Source organism: Watersipora subatra, unplaced genomic scaffold (genome assembly GCF_963576615.1).
Source record: "Watersipora subatra unplaced genomic scaffold, tzWatSuba1.1 SCAFFOLD_80, whole genome shotgun sequence".
In the NCBI taxonomy this organism is placed as follows: Eukaryota; Metazoa; Bryozoa; class Gymnolaemata; order Cheilostomatida; family Watersiporidae; genus Watersipora; species Watersipora subatra.
The window spans coordinates 232,148-256,606 of NW_027045388.1; the positions used below are offsets into that span (position 1 = coordinate 232,148).

Consider the following 24,459-nt stretch of genomic DNA (forward strand, 5'->3'; position numbering starts at 1 on the left):
GTACAATTATTATAAAGTACTGTAAGAGATCATCAAGAGTGTTAATAAAGTACTGAGAATAAGTATATGTACAATTATTATAAAGTGCTGTAAGAGATCATCAGGAGTGTCAATAAAGTACTGAGAATAAGTATATGTACAATTATTATAAAGTGTAGTAAGAGATCATCAAGAGTGTTAATAAAGTACAGAGAATAAGTATATGTACAATTATTATAAAGTGTATTAAGAGATCATCAGGAGTGTTAATAAAGTACTGAGAATAAGTATATGTACAATTATTATAAAGTTCTGTAAGAGTTCATCAAGAGTGTTAATAAAGTACAGATATTAAGTATATGTACAATTATTATAAAGTGTATTAAGAGATCATCAAGAGTGTTAATAAAGTACAGAGAATAAGTATATGTACAATTATTATAAAGTGCTGTAAGAGATCATCAGGAGTGTTAATAAAGTACAGAGAATAAGTATATGTACAATTATTATAAAGTACTGTAAGAGATCATCAAGAGTGTTAATAAAGTACTGAGAATAAGTATATGTACAATTATTATAAAGTGCTGTAAGAGATCATCAGGAGTGTCAATAAAGTACTGAGAATAAGTATATGTACAATTATTATAAAGTGTAGTAAGAGATCATCAAGAGTGTTAATAAAGTACAGAGAATAAGTATACGTACAATTATTATAAAGTGTATTAAGAGATCATCAGGAGTGTTAATAAAGTACTGAGAATAAGTATATGTACAATTATTATAAAGTACTGTAAGAGATCATTAGGAGTGTTAATAAAGTACTGAGAATAAGTATGTGTACAATTATTATAAAGTGCTGTAAGAGATCATCAAGAGTGTTAATAAAGTACTGAGAATAAGTATATGTACAATTATTATAAAGTGCTGTAAGAGATCATCAAGAGTGTTAATAATGTACTGAGAATAAGTATATGTACAATTATTATAAAGTGCTGTAAGAGATCATCAGGTGTGGTAAAAAAGTACAGAGAATAAGTATGTGTACAATTATTATAAAGTGTAGTAAAAGTCCATCAAGAGTGTTAATAAAATACAGAGAATAAGTATGTGTACAATTATTATAAAGTGTAGTAAAAGATCATCAAGAGTGTTAATAAAGTACAGAGAATAAGTATGTGTACAATTATTCTAAAGTGCTGTAAGAGATCATCAGGTGTGGTAAAAAAGTACAGAGAATAAGTATGTGTACAATTATTATAAAGTGTAGTAAAAGACCATCAAGAGTGTTAATAAAGTACAGAGAATAAGTATGTGTACAATTATTATAAAGTGCTGTAAAAGATCATCAAGAGTGTTAATAAAGTACAGAGAATAAGTATATGTACAATTATTATAAAGTGCTGTAAGAGATCATCAGGAGTGTTAATAAAGTACAGAGAATAAGTATATGTACAATTATTATAAAGTACTGTAAGAGATCATCAAGAGTGTTAATAAAGTACAGAGAATAAGTATATGTACAATTATTATAAAGTGTATTAAGAGATCATCAGGAGTGTTAATAAAGTACTGAGAATAAGTATGTGTACAATTATTATAAAGTGCTGTAAGAGATCTTCAAGAGGGTTAATAAAGTACAGAGAATAAGTATATGTACAATTATTATAAAGTACTGTAAGAGATCATTAAGAGTGTTAATAAAGTACTGAGAATAAGTATGTGTACAATTATTATAAAGTGCCGTAAGAGATCATCAAGAGTGTTAATAAAGTACTGAGAATAAGTATATGTACAATTATTATAAAGTGCTGTAAGAGATCATCAAGAGTGTTAATAAAGTACTGAGAATAAGTATATGTACAATTATTATAAAGTGCTGTAAGAGATCATCAGGTGTGGTAAAAAAGTACAGAGAATAAGTATGTGTACAATTATTATAAAGTGTAGTAAAAGTCCATCAAGAGTGTTAATAAAATACAGAGAATAAGTATGTGTACAATTATTATAAAGTGTAGTAAGAGATCATCAAGAGTGTTAATAAAGTACAGAGAATAAGTATGTGTACAATTATTCTAAAGTGCTGTAAGAGATCATCAGGTGTGGTAAAAAAGTACAGAGAATAAGTATGTGTACAATTATTATAAAGTGTAGTAAAAGACCATCAAGAGTGTTAATAAAATACAGAGAATAAGTATGTGTACAATTATTATAAAGTGCTGTAAAAGATCATCAAGAGTGTTAATAAAGTACTGAGAATAAGTATGTGTACAATTATTATAAAGTGGTGTAAGAGATCATCAAGAGTGTTAATAAAGTACAGAGAATAAGTATATGTACAATTATTATAAAGTACTGTAAGAGATCATCAAGAGTGTAAATAAAGTACTGAGAATAAGTATGTGTACAATTATTATAAAGTGCTGTAAGAGATCATCAAGAGTGTTAATAAAGTACTGAGAATAAGTATATGTACAATTATTATAAAGTGCTGTAAGAGATCATCAAGAGTGTTAATAAAGTACTGAGAATAAGTATATGTACAATTATTATAAAGTGCTGTAAGAGATCATCAGGTGTGGTAAAAAAGTACAGAGAATAAGTATGTGTACAATTATTATAAAGTGTAGTAAAAGTCCATCAAGAGTGTTAATAAAATACAGAGAATAAGTATGTGTACAATTATTATAAAGTGTAGTAAGAGATCATCAAGAGTGTTAATAAAGTACAGAGAATAAGTATGTGTACAATTATTCTAAAGTGCTGTAAAAGATCATCAGGAGTGTTAATAAAGTACTGAGAATAAGTATATGTACAATTATTATAAAGTGCTGTAAGAGATCATCAGGAGTATTAATAAAGTACAGAGAATAAGTATATGTACAATTATTATAAAGTGCTGTCAGAGATCATCAGGAGTGTTAATAAAGTACAGAGAATAAGTATATGTACAATTATTATAAAGTGTAGTAAGAGATCATCAGGAGTGTTATTAAAGTACAGATAATAAGTATATGTACATCTAATCTGATTGTATGTCTTACTTTTACTATATCTCACTAAAAATAATGTATGTTTTGATTGTAGACAGTTCATTCTCATTCGACAATGAAAGAAGAAGAAGAAAATTGGGATTGAATGAAATTCAATAGTCTTTTTTATATTATGTTTCAGCATTTTTATATACAAAACTTTTATTCAATAACATATCCATTGATAGTAAGTTTAAATCCCTATGATATATCATCAAATAAACTATATAAAATTTAATCATAATGTCATTTCCTTAACTCATTACTGTCTTGATATACAGAGTTTATAATCTTTGTTTAATTTCTCTCTGAATTCCTTCAGATTGCATGCTCCATCAATTCTGAAAAGTTTTAATCCTGATGAAGACTTAGAGTTCATGTAAATCTCACTTCGATCCAATATCATGAGAGCTGGTGTCAACCATTGAAATGATGAGGGAATGTTATACTTTTGAGGTTCGATGATCGAACATAATACCACACGCTCTCCCTTACGTTCAACGAAGAATTGCAACGCAATCTCACAATTGTCATTTTCTTCAGACTTATTTGCTTGTATTACTTCTAACGAAGCTGGAATATCCAAAACTTTTAGATCAATCCATTTCCATGGTTCTTGCATTTCCTCGGTTTTAAAAACTGTTGCAATAGGTGACGTAATTTTCTCATCTCCTTCCATATAATTTTCCTTGGATTCGAATAACCGCTTTACTACCGAACTTTTTCTTGATGATCTTCGTAATGACGTAGTTCTGTTCAATCTAGACTTGGTTGATCTTCTATACTCTCTTTGTTTCATATTCAATTGGGAAGTTCTTTCAGAAATAATGTCGATATTCATACTATTGGAAGTTGACTCCTCAGAAGCTCCAGTAACAATCAACACTAACTAATAATACTTCATCAATTTATACATTATCTTTAAAAAAGTAGTGGAACCATAACAGCGATGGATAATTTCAGAATTTATGAAGTTTACAATCAAAATGAATATTCGTTCGCAGACACATCATTCTCATTCGGGATCAGAAAAAAGAAAATACATACAAGCTCCGACGATCTCGAAATCCATCCGCCACCGTCCGTCAACCCGTCGCCACCGAGCTCTCCGTCAATTCCCGAAACGGCACGGAAGAGCGACCTCTACCGGACGCCAACGAAATCCGATAATCCCAAATACAACCGCGAATCGTCTTGCGGCCCGACTCACCACTCGGCCACCGACACCACCACCGCGACGTCACCAACCAACTCACACCATTACTCACTCGCACCACGAATCACACAGATCGCCATGACTCACACCATGACTCAACACCGCCTAGCTCCGCCCCCCAACTGTCAATCAAACAGATCCTGATGTGATGTCACTTCCTGCTCCCTAAGCTCCGCCTATTATGTGTAGATCTGCTCTCACTCTACTACTAGCGGCTCATAGTCCGAAAAGTAAGATACTCTATAAGGTGGATACACAGACAGAGAGATAGACAACGATTGCCGTTTATGTAGTAGACTTTTATTGTGTTTGCCTTAATTTATGATGTGTTGCTATTGAATCAATAAAACCATGCCATTGCGTCAGCGACTTCATTTACATTTATCGCTTTTGGTTTTTCTAACTCGGTTCCATTATTCGGCACGGGTAACATAAAGGAAGCGTGCTCAATAAGAGAGCAGAGCATTAGTCATAAGCTTCTTGACTAATGAAATTTCCTTCATGAATAAAACGAACGATAATTCATACTTACTCTCTTTTTTTATGCAACATTCTAGATTATGCCAAATTAACGGCCAGCGATATCCTTTACAGTATTGCCTTAAAGCTTAGGAAAGGAAATTTTGGTCAGTCTCATTTAGTTTCAGTTGTTGTAGTGTTTTTAAATGATCTATTGTTTCCAATCAGTTTCCCACTCTGAGAGTAGAATCCAGAAGTGTTCTTTTATCCACTAAAAGCTACTTCTAATGTTACTAAAAATTGTTGTGCAAAAATATTCAGCTGGAATATCTTTATGAAGTTTGGTTCAAAATTAGTTATTTTGTTATCTACCATGTTTAAAAGGAGCAATTTGCCAGAAAAATCTAACTATTTTGTAAAATTAAGTTTGGGTTGAGTTTGTAGTAAAAAATATGCCATATACTTAATTTTATTAAGTTTAATTATGTCAGTTGTTCAAATGTTTTTTTTCAAATGTAAATTTAATGATTTGTACTAATTTAAAAGGCTAACCAAGTACATTATGATGCAAAAAATATTGACATTATTCTTTGACTTTTTAGAACTACAACTAAAAAATTATTTTAACTTTTTGCAATTCCGCTGTTCCAGATCAATTATTATTCTAAAAAATTGCTAAAAATGTCAAAATTTATAATTTACAAAAGCTTTGTCAATATGAAGTGAGGCAATGTTAATAACTCGTATAATTATAAACAAGCCTATTACTATCTTGGCAAGCTAGATTTGGCAATGTTCGTAATTAATTTGCTTGTAAATTATTCTTAATTTCTAACAAAAGATGCTTCACTTTAACTTGAGAACATTTTGGAATTTATATTTGATCGTCATCCAGAGATCAACAACAATAAAACCTATATATACTTCCAGATGTATTACCATCACAACATCAACGACCCACAGAAAATTTATCTTAATTTCATCTTTAACTTAAAATTCCTTATATTAAACAAAGTGTCTCTTTTGCCCACAAAATAATTTTCTTTTAGATCTGACCTCTAAAACCTAGCTAGCCAAAGTTCACGATAGCGAAATTTCTCTTGCCATATGAGACCACTGTTGAAACTTGGATTTGAGTAGAAAAACTAACATTGTGCAAGATGTTAGATCAAAATTTTTGCTTTCCTTTTTAGTCGTTTTCAAATAGCTTTATTAACTCATTTTTTTTATAATAACAACTTTGAATAAATTATTATATTGTGGAGCAATCGAAAAAACTTGTTTTTATTCAAATTGTGAATGATTGTGATGCAAATGAAGCATTATATGATACTAACTACAATTTTACAGTTCATTTTCAGTTGTGAAATGACGATGAACAAGGACTCAATAAATATGATGCTATTGTAAACATTTTACGAGTGTTTAAAGTCATACAAATTTCTATGGTTTCAGTCTAAATACCTGTAAAACACTTTCTTCTGTTTTTTGTGTGCTTTTAGAATTTTCATTGTGCAACAAAGTGGTATAGTTTCTTTTTACATTTTAGGAGGCGTCATATTAAGTTGAATTAGTTTTAAATGATAACTGCTTTAATAATCAGTAAAAAATAACGATAATTTTGGTTGCTAAAAATGTCAGAATTAATATGACACCATGCAGAAGCTCTTGCCAACTAATTCTGTGATGCACGTATTAGGATGTGTATTATCTACCTTTCCATAAAGTTTTAAGACAATGGAAAAATTAAGTCAGTGTTTGCAATTTAGAAAAAAACAGTAAAGATGATTGCATCATCCGCCACTTGAATTCAGAAAAAAATATGTTTCTACAGTAACAAACTGTAAGAAATTTCCACATTTTTTATAAAACGTGAAGAAATGGCATCAAAATCATTTTTAGCATTGTCATCAAGTATCATTTAATTTAAAATTTATGTAATACCCCTAATAGTCCCTCTGAATATATAACTAGACAATTTCGGGCACATAAATATTGCACATGCCATACTTTCACGGCTTAACACAAAAAATGCTGATAGCGTTGTGCATAAAATGATCCAAGAAGAAAACTTTGGGCCAATATATGAAGAAATATGCTTCATCTCATATTGCCAACAAAACTATTGCTATTAGTATATAGCACTGTAAGAAACACTTCAGTTGATACCGTGTGAATTTTACAAAAATAAATGCAGTACACAGATATAAACACAGTACACAAAAACAAGCAAAACACGTTCCTTTAAAAGTTATACCGGTTAATCTTGCATACATTATTTAAAATTATATTGTCTGCGCAAAAAAGAAAATGTTACCCAGGCAATGCTAGGCATTCGCGTGGTGTTAAATAAAGCAAAAATCTTAAAACAATTGTTAACCAGATGGTGGTTTTACTATTTCACTGGGAAATTAGTAAACTAGTTTTTTACATAATTTATAAAAAAGTGAAGAAATGCTAAAGCAACTAGTGGAATTATTTTGGAGCAATTCACTAATATTTTAGAGCTATACAATAACATGTAATTACTAATTATTCAAATTTTGTATTGCTCATCATTAATGTTTTAATAAATGATATAACTAACTCACAATAATCAACGTCAGTTAATCTCAGTAGTTTATATTTTGGTTACTTTGTTTTTGTAATTGTTTCCTCTGATGTTTTTTCAGTCGTTAGAATCTTTTTTACTGAGTTAGCCCAGTTTTATTAGAAAAGATAGGCAACTGTCATACACTCTTAAATGTCTTGTTAAAGTTGCAAAAAACATATGTTTATGCAATCGTTAGAACCTTTACTCATGGCCGGCTCCGCATTTTCCAACTTGTGATAGTAAAGTTGAGCAAATATCTAATGCCTTCTCAAAAGAGGTTCTTCACATCCAATTTTTGTAGTTTAATAGTATGTTAAATTTTTGGGACGAAAGTGCTTAGAAAATAACCAATAAAGAAACATTTCAACATAAAAAACTAAATTAGCTCGGATTTTACACAAACTAAATTGCATTTAGTTTATCTGTTAATATTTTGTTAGATGCAGAATTTACCTTTGTGTCTCAACTTGCTGATACATTAGCAATGAAGTATATTTTCATCAATTAGATTTTTTTTATTGATATGTTTTTATTGCTGTATCTTTTCAATGCTTGCTATAATATAAATATTGGCTTCCACCCTATAAATAGCTGAAGTAGGTATGGTTAGACTTTTTAACTGCTGAAGTTAAGAACATATATCATTGTAGCCTTGTAAATGCATTGGTTTTGCTGTGCTACAATCAACTTTAAATGCTATGTTCAACTCAGTTTGATTTGCATTTTAGTCCAAAAACAATGATCATCTTCAATTATCGGTTACAGATTTGCTTCATTACCCAAGCTGAAAAAGCTAGATCTCTATTCCAGTCAAATGGATTTGGATTGTTCTGTTGTGCTTGAAAATCTGGTTTCACTAGAAAAACTTGACATGCGTAGTTGCAACCTGACCAAATTGTCACTCAGGTAAGTGTGAAATACTATCCCAAAACATTTTTTCAAGGCATTTTATGTTTTATATAAATTTGCGTATATTTTTTTTGTTTGTCATGCTTCAATGCATGACTCTAAGTGTTGAAATGTAAGACCGATGGATATAAACTTAATCAAAGTTAATTTTAATCACATATCTCTGTCACAGTTTTACTTTTTGCAAGCTTACCCTGGTGCTGCAGAGATACAAGCTAAAGTCCCGGTGTTGAGTGGGTATTAACAACTTGTTTGCATATACATGTATAATTCCTTTTTATCACATATCCAACATTTACCACTCTAACTTTAAAATAAAGCTATTTGTTGACTAGTGTCCACTTGGTAAATACATAATTTACGTATTTGAACAATTGAAGTATAGCTAAAACAGATTACTGAAAATTGTTTTTTACCTAATATCTTACAGATTCACTAAATATTAAAAATAGCTGATAAACAGTGATGAATGATACAGCTGTCTTAGATTAAATTTCTTTACTCAATGAATATGAATGTATACGAGTAACTTAACTAGTAACTGGGTAGCTAATAAAAGCTTTGTCTGATTAACGCCAGCAAAGTATTAAAGTAGCTAAAATCATTAACAAAAACATTGCACCTCGCAAGAAAAAACCTGTACGTTCCAGTCCATACATGTAGTTGTGAAGCCGATAAACCATGCAGCCACCTTGTCACACTTTAGAATACTTGTGCGCTATAATGATTACACATCATGATCTAGAACTGCATGCTAATGCTGGAAGGGCTGTGCAAACACTAGCTGGACAGTGAGCTCAAAGCTGGTGTATTTTAACCACTCAATATTCACTGGACATGTGACCAACACAAACACCTTAATTTATTTATGTATGTAAATCTCAGTGTTGGTCATTTGTTTATTGATCTGGTGTATGCATGTACAATAATGGTGATAATAATAATATTCTCTATATATATATATATATATATATATATATATATATATATATATATATATATATATATATATATATATATATATATATATATATATATATATATATATATATATATATACATATATATATTTATATAGGATATAGCAAATATGTGTTTACAGACTTGCTGTAACATGAAAAAGTTAACATTGATTCAAGAGTCTGACAAAATTGTAATCAATGTGTAGTAGGTTGTGAGAATCTTAGTCAATTTTACATTAAATATTTTAATGTGATAACCAAGTGCTCTCTCTGTCTCTTTTTTGTCTGAGAAAAAATGGATTTTGCTATACACTTCGTTTTATGATTCAATATATGTCTTTCTTTGGCATGTTATATAGTTTTTTGATCGATTGTTTCAAAATTAAAATACCCAATAAGATTTACATCGCAAATTAAAATTTGCGATGAAAATCTTTGTGTGATGCTACATCATATGATTTTGGTAAATATACACCTCTTCAAGTTATTTTCCAAACCCTACAAGTTTGTGATGTGTATATATATTTGAATGCGGCTAAATAACATTGCCAGTGTAAAGACATTGTAATAATGTAAAGACAATGTATTTACATTGTCTTGTCACATAGTCGAAGTACATGTACAATAATGGAAATATTGCTTCAATTGCATAAAGCGGATAAGCAGTGAAAAAATTATATGGCAAACTGTGGTAAGTACCTACAAACATTAGGGCTTTTGCAATCAACACAGAGTTTTTTAATGATCACACAATTTTTTATTAAATAATGAACTGCTGAGCAGATAAAATGGCAAATAATTTCCAAAAGCACTTCTTATTCTGCTCTGAAATTGATTTTTGGCTGAAAGTACACCCTAGACTTGTGTTTTTTTACGTAAAATGTGCATAATTTATGTACACAACTTTCTACGCCAATTTTTTAGGTTTAACTTTAGTGCCATGCTGTCAAACTTTTTTACCGCAAGTGCCGAATGTGTTTAAAGAATGTGTTTACAAATTTCATTTTGATAGGTGATAAGAAATATTACAAGTGAACAACTATTAATGAAAACAGTGACAAGACAAGTGATAATCTAACAGAAACCAATTGATTTTGATGGACCGTTACCGCACCAAATATAGCCAATTTGTACTATATAGCGGTTTTGGTACGATGTTATTTTGGCTTTGCTATTATATTCTCTGAGATATTGATAGTTGATGATCAGTTGGTTTCTCCTTATTTTGACATTCAACAAACCTTTATGGGTTTTTTCTAAAGCATTGTGCTTGCTAAGGTGTTGTGTTCACCCGATAATACATTTCTTTAACTGCTGACACACTTTTCACTACTTGATAGATTTCTTTAATTAAATATTGGTCATGATCTCTAAAGCAATGGCTAAGTCGGGTGTGTACAATGCCAAGTAATCTACACTGGCAGAAGGAAAAAATTCTCACAATTATTTTGCCACAAAATTTTGAATTTAGCTAGAAGACAGCAGATTTTATGGTCAATAAACAAGAATGCATGTTCACTATTTGTGCTGCAACCTACTTCTGAGAAAACTGGTGTTAAAGTTTGAGATGCGAAAACCGACGCACAACTTTGTTTACATTTTAAAGTATCATTGCTACCAATATCAGCGAAATAAAATAATTATCTAGATTTCTGTATTTACATACAAAAATGTAGGTTGAACTAAAATATCTAAACACATTTCAGCTGATTGTCATGAAAATAGCTGTATATCTATCAAAAAATTTCTTCTTTCTAATTTGCAGATTCTAAAAACGGCTTGACAGCATTGTCGATTTTGAACAAGCTGGTATTACCTTCAAAATCTTCAGAAAAAATAATAACAGTACCATACTGCACATCATTGAAAACCATAAACTCGATCTTATAAAATCAAATAAAAAATATTATAATTGAATTTTATAATAATATTTTAAATTCTTATAAAACAGGACAATTATCTTACTATTATCCTATTATACTAATATCTTATTATTATCCTTTCACTATTTGATAGATTTATTTAATGAAATATGGGTCATGATCTCAGAAACCATAGTAAAGTTGGGTGTTGTCAGTACAAAGCTATCTACGCAAGCAGAAGGAAAAAATTTTCACAGTTGTTTTGCAAAAAAATTTTGATTTTAGCTAGAATACAACAGATTTCATTATCAATAAACTGAATGCATGTTCAATATTTGCGCTAAAACACAGTTCAAAGCAAACTGGTGTTCGAGTTTGAGAAATGAAAATTGATGCACAATATTGTTTTCCTTTCAAAACATCATTGCAACAAATATTTGGGAATTGTGATATTTATCTAGATTTCTGTGTTTACGTACAAAAAACTAGGTTTAATTCAAATATTTAAACACATTTCAGCTGGCTGTCATAAAAATAGCTGTAGATTTATTACAAAATGTTATACTTATTCCTAATTTGCAGATTCTCAAAACGGCTTGGCAGTATTGGCGATTTTGAACAGCCATAGAATCACCTTCAAAATCTTTAGAAAAATAATAACAGTAACATATTGTACACCATCGAAAACCATAAACTCGATCTTATAAAATCAAGTAAAAATCTTATAATTGAATTTTATAATAATATTTTTAAATATTATAAAATTGGACGATGTACATTATAATTAGATCTTACAAAAATCTTTAAAAACAACAGTAATGGTAACATATGACACCTCATCAGAAACTATAAACTTTGACCTTTTGGAATCAAATAATTAATTTTATAATTAAATCTCATAATAATCTTATAAAACCAAATAACTAATCTAATAATTAAATCTTATAATAATTTCCAAATATCTTTATAAAAATATTATCATCACTCCGTTTACTGTCACTGTTTTTGAATTCAATTAGAATACTAAAGTACTTATCAAAAGTTTCTAAAATGTCCGAGTTACTTTTAAAATCGTCAAAAAGAATCAATTGCTTGCACCAAAAACCATTTTTCAGTATTTCATGTTTAGCGTAGCAATGGTTTTTTTGAGGAATAGAAACATCTATTGGCTTTACTGATTTCAAATTTAAAAACATCGCTTTTTGGTTGGTCTAGATCCACGTGTTGCAAAAAACGTTATCAATGTTATAAATTCAGTTAGTGCAGCTTCAAAGACGGATAACTCAACTTTATGACTAGCGGCTAAACTATGGTTTTTGAGATCGAAAGCTACATGTCTTAAGAAAGCTTACGATCGTCTGATAACCGAATCTCTCCTTTTCAATGTTTTCGAGATGATTAACTCAGTTTTAAACCTGGCCTTTAAGCCAATCTATGAATCCTACTTGATTTCTAAATAATCATTACTTATTATATTTCTAACATCAAAGCCGAGCCACTGAGAATTTTCCTGTGACATTGATGACAAAGTGCAATTATCTGTGCACAGGTACGTGTAAGTGGTTTTATACCTCAGTCCCACAGAGTACTTGATCAGCTGATATCACAAAAGTGTGCACAGAAAAGCTTCATGCTGGATGTCCTTAATATATAATAATCACTACAATTTTTTTTGTAATAACTATGGGCTGTTTTTAATTCATTTAGGAATAACCATTTCTGTATGTTAGCCAATTTTAATACACATACCCACTATTGTATGCAACGGTAACAGGGAGATGTAATGTCTTTTCATATATTTTTTGTACGTTACAACTCAATATCTTGGCTATTAGTTTCTTTCGGTCTTTAAAGCTGTGGTTGCATCAAAAAGGTTAATTTGATAAAATTTAAACCAATAAGAGGTGAAAACATTAGTTACAATTTGATGTAATTTTTGTCTTTGTAGAATAACCTTGCCCAGAGATATAGCGTTTGAATGAGGCCATCTTTTAAAAAGCTCAGATTAAAGCGGATGGCTCAGTAGTGAGGTAACGAGTGATGCATCTAAAAAGAGTCCATGAGCAATAAATATAAGATTTCTTCATTAGCCAATCATCAGCATGAACTTTTAATATTGGTCATATTAAATATTATCGCTCATAAAACGGGTTGTTTGTAATTTTAGAGATTCTGGTTGTTAGAGATCTTACTCCAAAACTGGTTAGTCACGCTCTTTGACTAGTAGTAGATCTTACTAGCTACATACATCGACATCGATATGTTATGGACATCGTTAATTTACTGAATTATTTCACTGACATGGTTTATTGACGAACAACAAAATTGTAACACTACAAAGGTGACTCAAAGTTGTTTGAGCGTCAGGTAATTAAAGATTGGCGCAGACTGATTATGGTTAGAGCTGACAGGCGTCAATAGCATTATGCTGCAGAGGAAGATAGGATAATGTAAGTAAATTTATCTTTAACTATGAGTATCCTTTGCATATATTCTAAACTAACGGTAATAATGTTATTAATCATGAATACATATACTATAAGTAACATTATAACTTTTTCGTTCAATCATCGTTTCTCAACTTTTTATCGTTTTATCTAGCAATAACATTTGCTTAAAATTTTCTTTGGCAATTCTAGCTAATAAATTAGATTTATGATTAGAATTTTTGTTCATTTCTCACTTGTAGAAGGTGAGGAAAATCGATTGATCAATGGTCATCTTCAACTATCAGGAACAAAGTTTGGAAGTGTTGGCTTTGCGTATATATGCTTTTGTTAAACATTTAGTCATTTTGAAATTTACATTCGCAATCTAACTCTCAAATTGAAAGCATTCAGTAGATACACATTAAAATGACGTAGATATGAATGACTTTTGTTTCATTGTTCATGGTCCACTAAAGGAGCAGTCGTGTCGGTCTGGATACTGCCATAAATGGGAAAGAAAGATATGAATGTGCGCTGCACAAACCATAATATGTTTTGCTTGAGTTTGCTGCAGTAGAATAATTTGTCTTATTATATGAGATGAAACAATGGGAATGGCTACGACTTTGATGGATGATTAAATAGATGGATGAATGATTTTTGGTTTTGGAAAAACTATACAATAAAATAATATTGTTGAAGACAATGTAAACATGATTTGCTGAACAAATTGAATACATCATAGCCCTGTTGCCATATGTTCTAAAATCTTAGCTGATGAATGGATTTATGAAGTGTAATCCGAGCTGTATTCATTGCCTGGTACCTTTGCATAGCTCTACTCTGTTCTAATGGACTAAATACAAAGTTCAAAAAATGTTATGCTCTACCATACTAAGTGAAAACAGCTGAGTCTACCAACAGACAACAAGGTGCAATAAGGGCATTGGTAATCCTTTGCAAAAACAAGTTGGTAAATTTATTTCAACGAAATTGACGTTTTTATGCGTTCACTATTTGGGTCATCTCATAAAACCATTTGTTTTGTACTTGAATGAACTAATCAAATGTGACCAGCCATTTTTTTACAAATTGATAATGATACTAGATGATAATGACCAGATAACATTGACTATACATGACTTTTTGAGATGCAGCTGGTTTCGCCATATATCGAAACATATTATTTTCAAAGTTGGCGGCATGCCATATTTTGTTTAGTAGCTAGTTTCCGGTGTGGGTAGTAACTGAGAACTTAGCTGATACAAAAGCCACGATGAAATAAGTTAACTCGACAACTTAATTACCGTAGACTGGCAGAATCGCATTTGGTACTCAAATGTATACACAGCATTTAGAGAAAGCTAATATGACAAGTTTTGAGTTTCCCTTATTTAAGGCATTTGAGACATTCACAATAATTTATATGTAGCTGGATTTAAAATTTTATTCCAGCCAACATGCGCATATGCAAAAACAAAGTTCATGCCAACAGATCCGCGTATGAATAGACTTTATCGCAATAGCTGACGTGAATACTAGAGATAGAAACAGGTTGTATCACTCGTTACATCCTTTTGAATAAGTCTGGGCATGTTTTTTTAGCCTGAGCATTTTTGCCGCGATCATTTTTTGCATGTTGTTCTTCAAATATCTTGAAAATGAGATCGCCTAACACAACAAACAACAGATCAACAGATAGACAAAAAAATTCTTTCTTTTAGAATCAACTCAAATTTTACGCTACCACATCTTTAAGACCAAACACTCATGCTATCAACCACCAATATTTCAAATTTTAATCTCCAAATCTTTTGCGCTCATCCAACAATATTTGACTGTTTACTGTTCACCTATTTAATATACTGCATGAAACCATAAATTGTTTTGTTACACTACAACTAGCACAGCTAGTTTACTTTAAATTTTTGTTACAGGAATACTGCATTGGACAATTTGAAAGAACTGGACCTCTCTTACTGTAAAAGGGATTTTACTGGGCCTGTTCTCATCAAAAATCTGGTTTCATTAGATAAACTTGATTTGGCTAGTTGCGATCTAACTAAATCGGTGATCAGGTGGGTCTAAAATTTTTAGGCAAAACGGTTTTTTAAGTATTGTGTTATTTATGAAATTTTTTCAAATAAAATGTATCTTTTTTTAGCTCTGATTTTTGTGAACTACTTTTTGTGCCGTAAAAAGTTATATTGTAGTTGATTTGAACTTGTTTTTATAAATTAACCACCTATTTCACAACTGATGAACTTTTTTTACCAAATAAAATAGATCTGAAAAGCAATTTGCTGTGTAATATTTTTTCAATCTTTGGAAAATATTTGAAGTTGAAACTAATAAGTACAAGTCGCATCAACTTTCCAAGCAGTATGCTGTTAGTTAGTGTCTCTGCTCACAGTTTGAAATATAAAATTTGTTTGTTCGGGTTTCACTAGTAGATATTTTGTTTAGCCTACCTGCAAAATCTAATTGATTAGCTTTTTGTGAGGCCAGTGTCATGATTTAGCATAGTTTTTGATAGTACTTTCCATAGAATGAGCCAGAATCCGTGGTACTTTTTTGTTTGGTAGTTATATGTAAACTAGTTTTATATTTTTTTAAGTATTTTTCAAATTATTTTAAAATAATATCATGTAGTTCTAACAAAAATTACGCCCCATAAATTGTTAAAGTAAATATTTTACCTTTAAACTAGCACTTTGATTTCATAGTTTCAAAAAGCTATAGTGATTGTAAAGTGGTGAACGAGCTCACATCTGCTCAAAATCTATTTTGGTTTACAAAATAGTTGATGGTTTAATATTTCCTCGAGGCATGCAATGATAATAGACTGTTTAAAAATTTAAAGAAAGTTGTATAACTTGCTTCAGTCATTAACCATTTATAAGTCCCAAGCGAGTGTTCTAGTCAAAATATCTAACTCTTTGCTTCAATAACAACTATTTGATGTCGAATTTCATCAACCAAGATAAACGATATTTCATATCATGAAACATACTTGTGATTTTATGTTTAAGCATTATATCGCAACATTGTAGTAAATATTCATGCACAATTTTTTAGCAGACATTTTATATGCACAAAATATTTAATAGTATGCCAATTTCATTAGCTAATTTTTACATTAAATGTTATATGTTAATCAACCAGAAGCGACAGCGGAAAGAAAATTATTTTAAATTACCATTCTGGTTATTAAATGGAGCATGATAGAATGATATACCAATACTTAGCTATCTACTTAACAATCACAACTTTCACATGTTGCGAATTGTTATTGTTACCCTGCCAAATTAATTGGACTTACAAATATAAGAAACAAAGAACATTTTTATCATCCTTTAATGACTAGCATCAACTAATCTCTCCTGCATTACGGTTCTAGGCCATGCTTGTGAAAATTGAATTTCTTGGTAATAGAAACTACATTTACAGGTATGAGCTATAGCTTTCACACTTTTATAAACTCGAACCTTTTTGTAAAGATCCGGAGATGCTATACGTGTACTTGTACTGGTTGTTCTACGTGTGGCTTATTTGCGTGGTATGTTATATATCTACATTACTGAACTCCATAAAAGGAAAATGATAATGTGAGTAAGACGAAGAATAGCTTGACTTTGTTGGCAACGCAGTAGGCCAAGCACTAGGCCTGACTAGTCAAGCTTGTCATGCCTAGCTTAATTTCTCAATTTAAACCAAAAGTAAAAAATAAGTCAAAACTGAATCTTTGCCTCAGTCAAACAAGGCTTGACTAAGGCAGAGAATCAAGGGCAAATTTCAATGCTAAATATGTTTACTAATAAATGGAAAACAATTCTAATTAACCGTTCCATGCAGATAAACATTCATCAAATTTAAATCATAAATTTAATCATAAAGTCATCCAAACAAAGATGTTTTAATTTGAACTAAAAGAAATAACGTAAAATGTTTTTTTAAACAAACAATCATTTAGTTTGTATTTAATGATTGTGGAACGCCATGTACCAAATGAGAATGCAAGAAAAATAATGTAACTGTGAAAAAGTCTTCTGAGCAGCTGAACTAAATTAGTAATTAAATGTAGATGTTTTTGCTGATTGTGCTTGTTTATGTATATTTTCATTGTAAAAAATGTTGACGAAACGTATATTCCCAGTTTGGTAACGTATATAATCTGTACAATAATCATCAAATTGATAGTTCGAGATAATTTACCAGCTTTAACAAAAAAAGACAAAGAAGCATCTCATTGCGTATACTTAGGTCCCAAAATATTTTGGAATAGTAGCATTGTGAGTCGTGGACGCAAGGCTAAAATAGATAGCACGCGTGTATCCGTTAAATTCGTCGCGAGTTAAAATGCAGTTTTAATGGCAATGTTTAAATAGCTTTTTTAGCAAGGGTAAATTACAGTTTGCACGCGCATAGCGTTTCCGCTATGTGAGAACGTATATAAAAATGCAAAGGTTTACTAAGGCGTTATAGCTCAGTGGGAAAGCATCCGGAAATACTGGATTGCCTCATTGATCATCGATGAGAAAAACTGCCATCAGATGGCAGGAAATCAAAATTTTAAAAACTATATCCGGATTTCCGACGACGGACGGATGGAGTTTGAGAAGTATATATGAGAAATATATATATATATATATACATGTATATATATACATGTATATATATATATATATATATATATATATATATATATATATATATATATATAGAGAGAGAGAGAGAGAGATTATAGATTACTGAACTCCATACAGAAAAAATGGTAATGTGACAAAGGGTAATAATAGCCTGACTATTTTGGCCAAGCAATAGGGTTTACTATTCAAGCTAGTCATGCCTATCTTTATTGTTCCCTTCAAGCAAGAAGTAAAGAATAAGTCAAGACTGATTCTTCCCCTCAGTCAAACTAAGCTTGACTGAGGCAAAGAATCAACGGGCAAAATCCAATACTAAATATTTTTGCTCATAAATAGACAAATTTCTAATTACCAGTTCCTTACAGACAAAATTTAATTTCCTTTAAAAACATTTACCTCAGCTATTTCTGGAAGAAAATCAATTTAGTTGCTAATCTCAGTAAGCTTGTTGTTAGCTATTTTGTATTTATTGGGTGTGGTCCCACATTCAAAATTTAAGTCAGCAATAACAGAGCATTTTGCTATACATCTTCAAATGAAAGCCACCTTGAGTGGACATAATTCTATGAAGTAAAATTAAGAAGAAATATAATGTAACTGTAAAAGTCTTCTGAACAGCTGAAATAAATTAGTAACTAAATGTAGATGTTTAGTAAATAACAGGTATTTAAGGTAAAAAATGTCGACGAAACGTGTACACCCAGTTTGGTAACGTTTATAATATCTACTAAATCATCAAACTTATAGTTTGAGAAAACTTACCAGCTTTAAAGAATAAAAACAAAGAAGCATCGCATTGCATATATTTAGGTCCCAAAATATTTTGGAACAGTAGCAATGTAAGTCGTGGACCCGAGGCGAAAATAAATAGCACATGTGTATCAGTTAAATTCGTCGTGAGTTAAGATGAAGTTTTAATGGCAATGTTTAAATAGCTTTTTTTAGCAGGGCTAATTTACAGTTTGCACACGCATAGCGTATCCGCTATATGAGAACGTATATAAAAATGCGTTATAAAAAGCGTTATAGCTCAGTGGTAAAGCATCCGGAAATACTGGATTGCTTCATGGATCATCGATGAAAAAACCGTTGTGAGATCGAATCCATCAGATGGCAAAAAATCAAGATTTTAAAATCTATAGCCGGATTTCCAACGACGGATGGACGGACTGTGAGAAATATATATATATCGATTATAGATTACTGAACTCCATACAAAAAATGGTAATGTGACAAAGGTGAATAGTAGCCTGACTACATTAGCTAAGCAATAGTGTTTACTATTCAAGCTAGTCATGCCTATCTTGATTGTTCCCTTCAAGCAAGAAATAAAGAATAAGTCAAGACTGATTCTTCTCTTCAGTCAAACTAAACTTGACTGAGGCAAATAATCAAAGGGGAAAATCCAATACTAGACATTTTTGTTAATAGACAAACTTTCTATTTACCAGTTCCCTGTATATAAAATTTAATTTCCTTTAAAAACATTGTGCTCAGCTATTTCTAGTAGAAAATCGATTTAAATGCTAGTCTCAGTAAGCTTGTTGCTAGCTCTTTTGTATTTATTGGCTGTGGCTCTAAATTCATAATTTAAGTTGGTAATAACAGAACATTTTGCCATGCATCTCCAAATGAAAGCCACTTTGAGTGGACATAATGCAATGAAATAACATTAAGACAAAATATAAAATAAACAGCGCAGTAAAATGCATTAAACTGTACTTTTTTATTTATTCATTTTAAAACAATAAAATAAGTTTTAAACGTAGGTTGCCGTTATTGAATGAAACTAAAAAACCAAGGGTAGCAGATAAACTCACGACATATCACAGATGTGGTAATTTAAGCGACCAAGTGGAATAGATTTCTGTACTTCTAATTAATTTACTGTGCATTAAACTGATGATATAATAGCTGCCTTGAATGTTCAATCAGCGTAATATACTCTTGCAAAGTTGATGTTTTGTTGCATCGAATAAATTACTTAAGAATATGTGTTACAGATTTGATTCACTTTCCAGTCTGAAGTATTTGAATGTCAGTCATAGTAAGCTGGATTCCGATTTTCTTGATGGCGTGTGCAAGCTTGTTTCGCTAGTGAATCTCAGCTTGGGTTCCTGCGAACTGCCGAAACATATATTTAGGTAAGTCTGTATTTAGGCTCCGTGATAAGTTTTTTTTGGCCCGGTTTTACGTTGATAAAAATTGCTTATATATGGAAACATTGTGTGACTAAATCGATTCAGTGGACCTATACTTAAAGTACCATATTTTTTGGACTATTAGCCACAAATTTTTTCTGCATTTCTGAGACATGCAGTTAATTTAGAGACTGCGAATAATCTGTGGATTTTATATTTCATTCACTTTTTCTTTCATATATATCTACATGTACATGTAGATATATCGGTATATTTATATATATATAAATATATATATATATGAACATATATATGTATTATATATACATACATATATATATATATGTATTATATTTACATATGTATCAAAATATGTTCGTATGTGCATTTGTAGAATTCATTGTCCGGCTATTATAGCAATTATTAAAATAGTTGTAGCTAGACAACAATGCAGACACACAGTCAAGGCTTAATACCATTACAACATTATAAGCCTATCTTATTAACCAGCTTACTAGAATTTTCCACTGGCACTGTGCCTGGCTAACAGCTTGAAAGTAACAGATTTTTGACAAAGTTTTAAAACCCTTAAATTTATTTTTATTTTTCTTTCAACTCATTGCATCTACACAAAACATTTATCTCATTATATGTAATTTGAAAGTTAGACTGTGAATTGTTATTATGTGTTAAATACAAATCGATTTACTGTCCAAAGACTTTTTTATCACTTAGGCAACACCGGGTAGCACAGCTAGTACGTATATATTTGAAGTTTATTAAAAATTACAGGTTAAAATCATTACTACTATTAGTCTCATACTTTGATACATATATATATATATATATATATATATATATATATATATATATATATATATATATATATATATATATATATATATATAAATATATGAAGTTTATTAAAAACTACAGGTTAAAGTCATTACTACTATTAGTCTCATACTTTGATACATATAGATAGATATATATATATATATATATAAATATATGAAGTTTATTAAAAACTACAGGTTAAAATCATTACTACTATTAGTCTCATACTTTGATACATATATATATATATATATATATAAATATATGAAGTTTATTAAAAACTACAGGTTAAAATCATTACTACTATTAGTTTCATGCAATCGTGTTGCAATCTTCAGGTAGAATGACTAAAATGTATAATGTACAAGCTATAAAATTACTTAATAAAGCTGAGGGCTTAATACTATTGTGTGATATATATATTATAGTATACAGCGAATTATGTTGTCTAATTATGTTATTGAGCTAATTAGATGTTTTCTGGCATGCCGGCATGCGGATATTAGCTCACTTCTAGTGTTAAGGCTGGCTAACTTCGGTTCGAATATGATGGAGTACTTTTCCCATAGACATAACTGGCAAGATTTTGTTGATGTGTTGTAAGACCGCGCTCTTTTGATGATCTTCCAGGTTATATTATAGCGAATGTTCTTGTCTTTTAAGTCCCATATGTATTTACTCAATTCTGTTTGTAGCCTTTCCGTAGGATATTTAAAGGATGTATTGTGGTTGGCTAGTCTTGTTTTAAAAGTTGTTTCGGTGAGGCCTACATACGTTTGTTTCTCTTGCCCATCACGTTCTTCAGACTCTACGGTTGCCTGATATACTATGCATTTTGAAAGGCATTCTCCATTTAGAGGGCAATTTTCCCGATTTTTGCAATTGCATTTTGTGTCGGTGTTGGTTGGTTGTGATAGTGCTTGTTTATTGTGCCCGCTAATTATGTGGTTGATATTAGAAGCACAGCTATAACTCAGTTTTAGGGAGTTTTTATTGAAGATTTTATGTAATTTGTGTTCTGGTGGAAATTCACTCTCCAGGATCTGGAAAAATTGTTTACCGATCTTGATGTTAACAGCTTTGTTGTATGGAGGGTTGTACCATATTGTTTGGCGTTTCCTGTTTCTGTGTTGACTGGCTTCTTTGTTTTGGTTGTTGCTCTGGTATTTTAAAGAAAAGTTGTATTTACTGTTAGAAAGTGCATTTTGAAATGGGGCTTTTGTTTCCTCGAAGAGTTGCTTGCTTGACGAAATGTTAGTGAGTCTATTGTTGACGGATTCAGGTATGTTTCTTATGATTGATGGTGGATGATTTGAGTCTTTGTGTACATATGTGGTTGTGTTGTTAGGTTTACTATACGGTTTGAAGCTGTTGTTGTTAAGATTTAAAGTTACGTCTAAGAAGTTTACTACTTTCTTATTTGCTTCGATGGTGATACGTAAGCTGTGTTTACGGAATATTTCACATTGTTCTTTTTTAGTGTGCTCGATGTTTCGTGCAGTATCTTTTAGTAGTCCTAGACCATCGTCTTGATATAAGCCAAAGTTTTTGCCAAGCTTCTCAGTAATAAGGTGTAGCATGAAGATTCCGACAAGTTGGCAGCTTTCTGCTCCATCATAAGAGCCCATTGTTATGTCATACAAGTTTGCAGTTGATCTCTTACCCCATGGTTCATTAGCGCTGTAGAGTATAGATTTCTTTGCGTGGTGTATTATACGCTAGTCCAAGTCAGATATATTTGTGTATTTAGACGCAAACGTTAAAGCTTTGTTAAGTAGATCTTCCGTTATTGAGGGATAAAATTCAACAACATCAAATACAATGAAAGAGTGCTGGGATTTGTTAGTAATGTTTTTAAACCAGGATAGCACCGAAGTTGTATTTTTCCACATATTTAAATTCAGTTGGTTGAGTATTTCTTGGTCGATGCGACCCGTGATTTGTTTACTGATTATGCCTATCTCCGATTTGCTAGGATTAATAAGCCGGCAAGTTGGTTTCTCGGGGAAGTTACCCTTGTGGTCTTTAATGGTGATAAATGCTTCTTGCTCGCTAGTTTTATATATGCGGTCTGCGATATTAAGTTGGTCTGCAAATGCCTTTGTTTCTAAATTGATGGAATCTACTGAAGCTGTAGTTATCTTTTTGTAGTCCTTCGTGGTGTTGTTGGTTAAGAGGCTTTGGTAGGTCTGAGTATTCATGCAATAGTAATTGTTAGTTTTGTCTGCAGCCACAATAACTTTGGTTTTTTCTTTAAGTTTCTTCCTTAGATCATTTTTCATCTTGTGCTGGAAGTTGCATCGGATTTTTCTGAACTTGATATTTCTGATCATGTGGGTGAGTTTGTCTTCGAATCTCGCCAATTCCTTCACTGTAGGTGGAGACTTAGTTGAGTTGAATCCAAAGTTTTCTGTTTGGGTTGCAGTTGCAGATTTGTTTAGATGAAAAAAGGCTTTCCATCTCATTCTTCTGCATAACTTCTCAGTTTGCTGTATAAGTTGTTTTATATAAGCTTTTCTTGATGGAATCGGAATACATTTAGTCGAGTATTCAAACCTTGTAGCTTCCATTCTGTACCGTGTATATAAAGTGCTCAACCGAAGGAGCTGAATAGTATATGTGGTTTACACTGTAAAGTAAAGTGCTCAATAATTGAGTCAATTAGAGCTGTGTATGAAGTTTATTAAAAACTACAGGTTAAAATCATTACTACTATTAATTTCATGCAATCGTGTTGCAATCTTCAGGTAGAATGACTAAAGTGTATAATGTACAAGCTATAAAATTACTTAATAAAGCTGAGGGCTTAATACTATTGTGTGATATATATATATATATATATATATATATATTATAGTATACAGCAAATTATGTAGTCAAATTATGTTATTGAGCTAATTAGATGTTTTCTGGCATGCCGGCATGTGGATATTAGCCGAAAGAGTGCGGTCTTACAACACATCAACAAAATCTTGCCAGTTATGTCTATGGGAAAAGTACTTCATCATAATCGAACCGAAGTTAGCCAGCCTTAACACTAGAAGTGAGCTAATATCCACATGCCGGCATGCCAGAAAACATCTAATTAGCTCAATAACATAATTTGACTACATAATTTGCTGTATACTATAATATATATATATATATATCACACAATAGTGTTAAGCCCGCAGCTTTAATAAGTAATCTTATAGCTTGTACATTATACATTTTAGTCATTCTACCTGAAGATTGCAACACGATTGCATGAAACTAATAGTAGTAATGATTTTAACCTGTAGTTTTTAATAAACTTCATACACAGCTCTAATCGACTCAATTATTGAGCACTTTACTTTACAGTGTAAACCACATATACTATATAGAAATATATATATAAATATATATATATTTA

General features: G+C 30.9%; 1 protein-coding gene across 1 annotated transcript in view; it reads left to right on the top strand.

Moving 5' to 3' along the window:
- The window catches only part of LOC137410410 (leucine-rich repeat protein lrrA-like), a 166,571-nt gene that overhangs the window by 21,479 nt on the left and 120,633 nt on the right, over window positions 1-24,459 (top strand). Inside the window, exons 4-5 of the mRNA XM_068095830.1 lie at window positions 15,376-15,516; window positions 20,091-20,231. Coding sequence (XP_067951931.1) covers window positions 15,376-15,516; window positions 20,091-20,231 — 282 coding nt within the window. The remainder of the gene's footprint in view (window positions 1-15,375; window positions 15,517-20,090; window positions 20,232-24,459) is intronic.